Source organism: Notamacropus eugenii, chromosome 1, assembly GCF_028372415.1.
Source record: "Notamacropus eugenii isolate mMacEug1 chromosome 1, mMacEug1.pri_v2, whole genome shotgun sequence".
Classification (NCBI taxonomy): domain Eukaryota; kingdom Metazoa; phylum Chordata; class Mammalia; order Diprotodontia; family Macropodidae; genus Notamacropus; species Notamacropus eugenii.
In genome coordinates this window covers 178776158-178783696 of record NC_092872.1, presented here as the reverse complement: position 1 = coordinate 178783696, position 7539 = coordinate 178776158, and the positions used below count along the sequence as shown (strand labels likewise).

The 7539-nt window shown below is 51.1% G+C and overlaps 1 protein-coding gene across 10 annotated transcripts in view; it reads right to left on the bottom strand.

Annotated features, from left to right (window-relative positions):
* Positions 1 to 453: 453 nt before the first annotated feature.
* PAX2 (paired box 2) overlaps positions 454 to 7539 on the bottom strand; it is a 114973-nt gene continuing 107887 nt past the window's right edge. For 5 of the 10 annotated variants that reach the window (XM_072620144.1, XM_072620153.1, XM_072620179.1 and 2 more), the window contains 3 exons: positions 4915 to 5016; positions 2260 to 2346; positions 454 to 1727 (listed from right to left, as the gene is read on the bottom strand). In XM_072620144.1, the coding sequence (XP_072476245.1) occupies positions 1606 to 1727; positions 2260 to 2346; positions 4915 to 5016 (311 nt within the window). In that variant the 3' untranslated portion in view covers positions 454 to 1605. Of the gene's footprint in view, positions 1747 to 2259; positions 2347 to 4914; positions 5017 to 7539 lie in introns of all 10 variants that reach the window. The other 5 variants (XM_072620160.1, XM_072620164.1, XM_072620122.1 and 2 more) reach the window with 3 other exon arrangements.

Sequence of the window (7539 nt, the reverse complement as noted above, 5' to 3'; positions counted from 1 at the left end):
CGGGCGAAAGCACGGGATAAAGAGAGACGGTTTAAAAGGGAACAGCCACAGGAGAGGAGTCCACAGGAGTCATTTTGCATAGCGATTTTTCTTTCAATCCTTTTTTTTTGCAACATAAAAAAAAAATCCCCCCCCTGCCCCGCGCCCCTCCCCCACGTGCTGTGCTTTATTGGGTATGTATCTTGTGTACCCCCTCCCCCCATCTCCTCCCTCCTCCCCCCTCCCCCCAAAGTGAGCGGCGACTCTCACAGCACAGACAGCAGGGCTTATCTACAGGCGGGCAGCGGGTGGCTTTAGTCACTACGATACAGGATGGCCCAGGCCGGGAGGGGCGTTGGAAGGGTTTATATACACGAGGATTCGCCCTCACACAACACACACCGTCTTTCTATAAAGCAGCAGCCATAGGCTTTTTTTTCTTTTTGCAAATACCATCATATTAAATAATTGTAGAATTTGAGGTCCCTGTCCAGTCCTGATAAGACTAGTGGCGGGCCTGCTGACCTCCAAACCTATCTCAGGCAGCGACACTGCCCTATGCTGAGCCGACTTGGACCCCAAACCCCCTGGCTTGGCTCCATGGGGGGAGGAAAAGCGGACCAAGCTGGTCCAGGGCTTTTCCAGCTGGCCAGCCCCAGACTGAGGGTCTATGTCCGGAATCAGGGCTGGGACCCATTGCTCTAGGGTGACCCAGCCCAACTGGGACTGAACACGATTGTAAAGGCTGAGATGGAGTGAGGAGGCGTCTGAGATGCAGTTAAGTGTGTCACAGGGTTCCGGGAAGACCAAGGGGCTGGGGCGGGAAATAGCCCCAAACAGCAACAGGGGCAGTAGTGATGGTGTAGGATGTGGCGGTTTTGGTGGGAAGAGGAAAGAACCAGACTAAGTGGGTTAGCTGGAAGGGCCATTTGGCCTGCGTCCCATCAGCAGAGATACTGTCTCGAAGGACTCCGGCCCCACAGACACTCTGCATCACATTCCCCCTTACGTCCTGGGCTGGGGTGGGTGTGGGGGGGAAGAGAGCCCAGCGCACTAGGGGTCGGGTGGGTAGTTCTTTCCTTTAGTCTGTAACTCTTGTTCAGGATTTTCTTTCCCCAAGCCTTCCCGGCAAAGCGGCTTAACACCGTGTCGCCCCTTCTCCTGGTTCCGCAGGCTGCGGGATGGGGAGGGGAGTGCCAGGGCGGGCCCGACCCGGTCGGTTTGGTGGGGGCGTGATTGCTGTCCCTGCTCTTATAGTCCAGCCCGCCCGACTGGCCCAGGAGAGCAGACCCATAATAGGCTACACCCTGGCCCACGCCCTGACCCTACCCCGGCCCGAGGAGGCGCACCGGGAGCGGAGGAGGCGGGCGCCCGGTGGACCTGCAGGAGACTGCGGAGGGCGGCGAGGCAGAGGCCAGAGAGGGGCAGAGGCTGGGTCTGCGGACTCCTCTCGAGACTCAGCCCGTCCCGTCTCATCGGGTCCCGGATTTAAAGAAAGACTGCGGGGCAGGGAAGCGGGAGAGGGGGAGGACAGGGGCCAACTGGCCGGCGTAGCGTCCCGTCCCGTCGCGTGGCGTGGCGGCGGGAGAGAGGCCAGCGGCGAGCGAGCGGGCGGGCGGGCGAGCTTCAGACGGGGACAATGTGCAGGCCGAAGCTGTCGGCCTGAAGCTTGATGTGGTCTCCGCGGTAACTAGTGGCGGTCATAGGCAGCGGCAGCAGCGGCAGGGGCGGAGCCCCGGGGGGTGGCACTATAATAATAAGGGGAACCTGGAAGTTAACACAGGAGAAGAATGGGCTGGGTGAGAGGACAAACAGGAGAACAAAAAGGAAAAGAAACTTAAACCGAACCCCCGGGGCTGTGACATGGAGGGGGGGGGCGAAGGAGGCCGAAATGTCTGGCCTGGTGGCCCTGGTGGCCCTGGCACTTTGGCCTCTCTCGGCCCCAGCCAGATTACCCGCCCGGGGGCGAACAGCGAAAGGCTGGGAGGATCGACTGCCTTGGGCCCACCAGACGCACGAGGACCAGCAAGTCCATCACCACCTGCTGAAACCTCCAGCCACAGCGCATTACTGGTGACAAGTGCGCTTACTTCGGTTTGCCTGCCCTGCCCAGCCCGTCTGGGACAGGAGGGAGGAAGGAGGAGTCTGCTTTGAGTCTCCAGTCTGGGCTCACCATTCCTACCCCCACCCCCATGCCCCCATGGCGGACAGGAGTGGGGCTAAAAATCCGGGACAAGGCGGGCGAGTAGACAGACAAGACATTCTGGTGGCCGTACTCACTTAGTAAGGCCGGGTTGCTGAATCTCCAGGCCTCGTTGTAGGTTGTGTACTGAGGGTGGCTGTAGGGATTGCCTGAGAACTCGCTTCCTGCGGGAAAGGGAGAGGAGACAGGAGGTGAGCGAGTCCTAGGGATGCAGACCCTTTGCATGACAGCATCATTCTCATCACAGAAATGGGCATTTGGGTCTCCTGAAGGGATACCCAGGCCTGGCTTGACCCAGACTGATAGACAGATGATGGCTTGAAGGGGTAGACAGGGGGAGCTTGTTGAATGGGGTGAGGTCCCAGGGCCCCCAGGGCAGAGGTGTCTGATGCTGAGTACATCCAAAGGCTGCAGGAGGATGATGAGCTTGGGTCTACTCAGCAAAACTCTCTTTTGCTTCCCTCCTTTTCTGAAGGTGATTCCCTTTACAGGCAGGGAAGCCTAGTGCGATCTGCTGCTTTTGTTACCGGGGAGATGGCACTGCCCAGTAGGAATCAGCAAGAGGACCTGCAATCCTCGATGGGCCTAACCAAACTGAAGGGCTTGGGCCATTCATGGAACCTAGACTTCTGGCTTGCATTGCCAAGAATGGACCAGAGGGCAAGAGACCCATTTCCTCACAATTGGTGCTATTGAGAATGACCTGGAATGGGGGAGGGTTTAGCAGTGTTCCATGTCCAGGGACCCAGAAAAAGCCTAGTAACTGCTTCTTATCCATTGTCATGCCCAGCGGAAATCATATTGTGGGCACAGTGCACAGTGTGGTTGAGGGTGGTTCTCTAGGACTACAGGGGACTGGAGAAGAGAGATATAGAGTACAAGATGGAAAGAAGATGGACACTGCTTTGGTCTAACGGGGGAGAGAAGACCAATGCTTAGGGCTTCTGGGAGCCCTGAAGACAAGGGCAAGCTCTCCAAAGGCTCAGGGGTGGGGGTTAGCTGGCACTGGCTGGCCCCCCTGCCTCCTCCCTTTCTCTTTTCTCTCAGAAAGGCCAGGCCTTTGAGTTTTTCTCTCACCCTTTCTCCTGTGTGATGACCCCAGACTGTTTACACTGATCCCGCAGTGCAGGTTAAGTAGAGGAGAAGGAGCCCCTCTCAGAGAGGGAGCTGGGGGGGGTGGTGGTGGGGGTGGAGGGGGGATGCAGCCACTGGAAAGCCTGTTTATTGACGAGGAGGGAAAGCATGCGTGCAGCAGGATAATGAGCTTCTGAGCTCAACTGTGACCAAGAGGAACTGAGCTATCTCCTTCCCCGATCGCTAATGAAACAAGTGTAATTTCCTCATCAGCACTGGATTCTGTTTAACGACTCCCCTCTTGCCACTGCGGCTCCCCTGCCTCCCACCCCCATCTCCCTTCACCCTCCCTCACTTCCCTATCCCCCCCCTCCAGCTCCCTAACTCCCTCCCACTGACTCACTTTACCCCCTACCCTCCCTTACCCCTTATCTGCCTGCTCCCTTACTCCTCCTAGGGGATCTCTTCACTTCTTACCTTCTACCATTGTCCTCATACCATCCCCTACTCATCTCACCTCTTCTCCCTTGAGGTTGCTCTCTTTATCTCCTACCTCCTCTTTAACTCCTCTCCTCCACACCCAGCACCCCCAGCTCCTTCAGTACCTTCCTATGTCTACAGGGTATGGCCTGGGACAGACAAATAACACTACAGATGTGCCCCTCTAAGTCAGATCACAGCTCGCAGGGATAAAGGAAATTACCAAAGGGTAAGGGTGTGGAAGAGAAAGGGGACCTAGTCTCACCATCTTCATTTTGGTAAAAGGGCTTCCATAGAAGGGGTGCACTAACTGGGAAAGCCAACTCATTCTCCAGGACCCTATCTTTGAGTCATGGGAAAATAGGGGCAAAGTTGTAAACCAGGGACCCCACCTACTTCCCTCTGATATGCCGCAAACCAACACTGCCTCTTTAGACAAAGTGGAGAGTAAACTGCTGGCTGTAGATGTATAAACATCAGGTGATGACTCCTATACTGGGCCATAGGGTATCTCTTCTTAGGAGGAGGTGGTTTTATTTCTGACTTGTCTCCCTAGACCTAGAGCCCCTCTGACCCAGGCCATATCCTGAATCCTAGGGCTACCTTCTTGGAGGTTGTCCCCTGCCAGACTGAGGGAAGGAAGTGCTGCTCTGCATTGCCCTTCCCAGCCTTCCCGATGGGGGCTGGTGTTAGCCAGGATGGCTTTGTCTAGGTGACTGACATTTGTCTAGAAATGGTGCTTGACTCCAGGTTTCCATGGAAACCAGGGTAGGCTTTTCAAAGCCACCTCAGCTTGGCCTGTCGCTGTGCTCTGGGTATATAGTTAGCTTACTGGCCAGGGCCTGGGGTGGTCTCTGGGTGCTGATAGGGGGAGTAGGCTAAGGATGAGGTGAGGGGAGAGGTGACTCCACTATGATGGGGGGAGCAGATGTGTATCCCTGCAACCATATTTCAGGGGTTTTCCCAAGCTTGGGCTCCATCCAGCCTACACTGAAGAGAGGAAGGGAAGGAAAACACAGAAAGAGACCATGCATTGGGGATATCAGGGAAAGAAGTCATATGTCTGAAGGTGGAGGTTAGGAAAGAATCTGTACTCATGGAACACCTATGATTTAGTTTCCCCAGGTATGACCCCTCCCCTTCTCCCCAGCCTTTGACTGTGGCTTTTTATCACCTACCAGGCACCATTCCTGCCAGGGTAGAGGTGGGGTAGCTTCCCTGGCCAGTGGGGGGAACATGGGGGGGATAACCGGGCAGGGTGGTACTCGCCATGTCACGACCTGAAAAGAGACAAGGCACGGGGGTGAGGGGCTGGTACTCAAACCAGGTCACTCTATGAAAAAGAAACTGCCACATGATCACGTATGAATAGCAGTACGTCTAGTATATGTATGTATCTTTTGTGTGTTTGGCTACCATGTATTCTCAGGGGGCAGTAGAGAGAACACAGGATACAGGGTTGGGAGTAAGGGGATTTTGGTCCCATATATTTATATTTAAGTATATATGTATGTATTTGATTAACTCCAATATTTATTTGAATGTTGTCTCCCTTATTGTAATGTGAGTTTCTTTAGGACAGAGAATGAGTGTGCCTTTTTGAAAAGACCCATAGTAAGCACTTAACAAATGCCTCTTGACTTGATTTCCTGGTCCCTCCACTGCTTCCCAATAAGTAGTCTGTTTGGTAACATCACAACCTTTTCACCATCATATCCAACCCTTCTTCCTTTGGACTTCCCAATTTTAGTCTTTCCAACACCTTCCAAGGTTTTAGGGAACACAGCTCTCTCCATGCTTCCATCATGATACTGACCCTTCCTGCCACATCCTGTCCTGAGTCCTGAAGGACATAATCTCACTAAGGACATTGCTTGATTTCTCTATGGCAAGTGCTGGGGGCTGTCAGGTTGGGACTGAAGAGGGAGATGTTTTGCTATTTGTTTGTATCACATTTAAATGAATTAGAAGGTGCTCCTGGGAGCTTTTCCTGCTCCTGATCCCTGTTAAAGGTTCTTAGAACTAGGCAACCTTGGTTCATTATGGATTTATGCTGTCTAATTTTCAACTCAAGCTTCACAGGGAACCCCAAGGTCAGCTATGCAGACAAAGGGTGTGTTTCTTTGGGAAATTATATAATCATATAGTTATACAAATTGAATGAAGATGAATTATAAAGTCAAACATACAATATGAGTGGGAGAAGCTGTTCTGACACCTTCCTTACCTATGCTGGTGACTCTTTGAAGTCCTACTTCACTAAGAAGATGGAGCCCTTCATCAGCCTTCATCTCCATTTTATATATCTGCCTCTTCATTTTTTTCCTTCCTTTCATCTAGAGGGAAATTGTGTTCCTTCTCTTCTCTAAATCTAATACTTCTGTTTGTGCCCTGGGGAAAGGCCTGGAAGGGCCATGCTCTCCCAACTTCACCAAGACTTTCTAGATTACCCCTCCTTTACCATCTTGAACCTGTCCCTTTCCATTGGCACCTTCTCTTTCTCAGTCTACCCTTTCTCTCTTTCTCCTGTAATAGGTCTTCTGACTTTACCACTCCTTTGAAACTTTTCCTAAAGGTCATCAGTGACCAAACCTAATGACCTTTTCTAACTCCTCATTCTCTTCAATCCCATTGAAGCACTTGACAGTTGACCCAGTCAGCAGTGTCAAAGGAAGGGACTTTGGAAACCACTGAGTCCACTCTTCACTTTATAGATGAAGAAACTGAGGCATAGAAAGGTTAAGCAATTTGCCCAGGATCATATGGTCCATCAAGGTATGTTGATACTTGAGGTGTGATTTGAACACAGGTTTTTCTGCCTTCAAATACTGTGCCCTCTCTATTATGCCACACTACCTCACCTCAGAAGACCTAGGTTCAAGTCCTACCTCCAATACATATTGATTGTGTGATCCTGAATAAGTCACTTAACCTCTTACCCTCTCAGTGTCCCCTGGCAACTATCTAAGACTAAATTGCAGAGCTGGTGACAATCTCCATCAGAAGTAGGAGCTCCTGATACTGATGAAATCAGGACTAGTAACAAGTATTTTTAAACATTTTGCTAGCACCTTTAACTCAACATGTTTAAAACTCAAGTCATCTTTCTCTACAAAACAGTTCATCCACCCGCTCCCCAACTTTCATTTTTTTGTCAATAGTACCACCATCCTTCCTTTTTTCTGATTTGAAAGTCTGGAATCATCTCTGCCACTTCATTCATATCCTACCTCCCACATCTAATCAATAAAGCTATCAATTCTTCTGTTGATGCCTCTTAGATTAAAGCCTTCCTTTTCCACTTCCTCTGCTACCATCCCAAGTTGACCTTCAGATCACCTGATATCTAGATTCCTTCAATAGCCTTCCAAATGAGTTCCCTGACTCCAGAAAAGTCCTAAAATGTTCTACCTATCCCTACCAAATTAAAAGTCCTTAATTACTGTTTTCATCACATCACATCCCTTCTCAAGAACTTTCAAGAACTGGTTCCCTATTTCCTACCATATTAAATCTAAACTCTGCCTGACATTCAAGGCCCTCTACCATCTGGTCCTAGACCCTCTCCATTAATATCCTCCTACTACTCTCTAGCATACTCCCTCCAGTTTAATTAGGCTGATGTCCTTATTGTCTCCATACTTGAACCATGTTCTTTTTCACCTTTGTTTCTGTTATTTCCTATGCCTGATAGGAAAGTGCTCCCCTCTTTCACTGGCTCCATCCTTCAAGGCTCAGCCCAAGGTTTTGGCCCTTTTCTTGAATCTTTCCTAAACTTCTCCAGCTTTCATTGATCTCTCTCT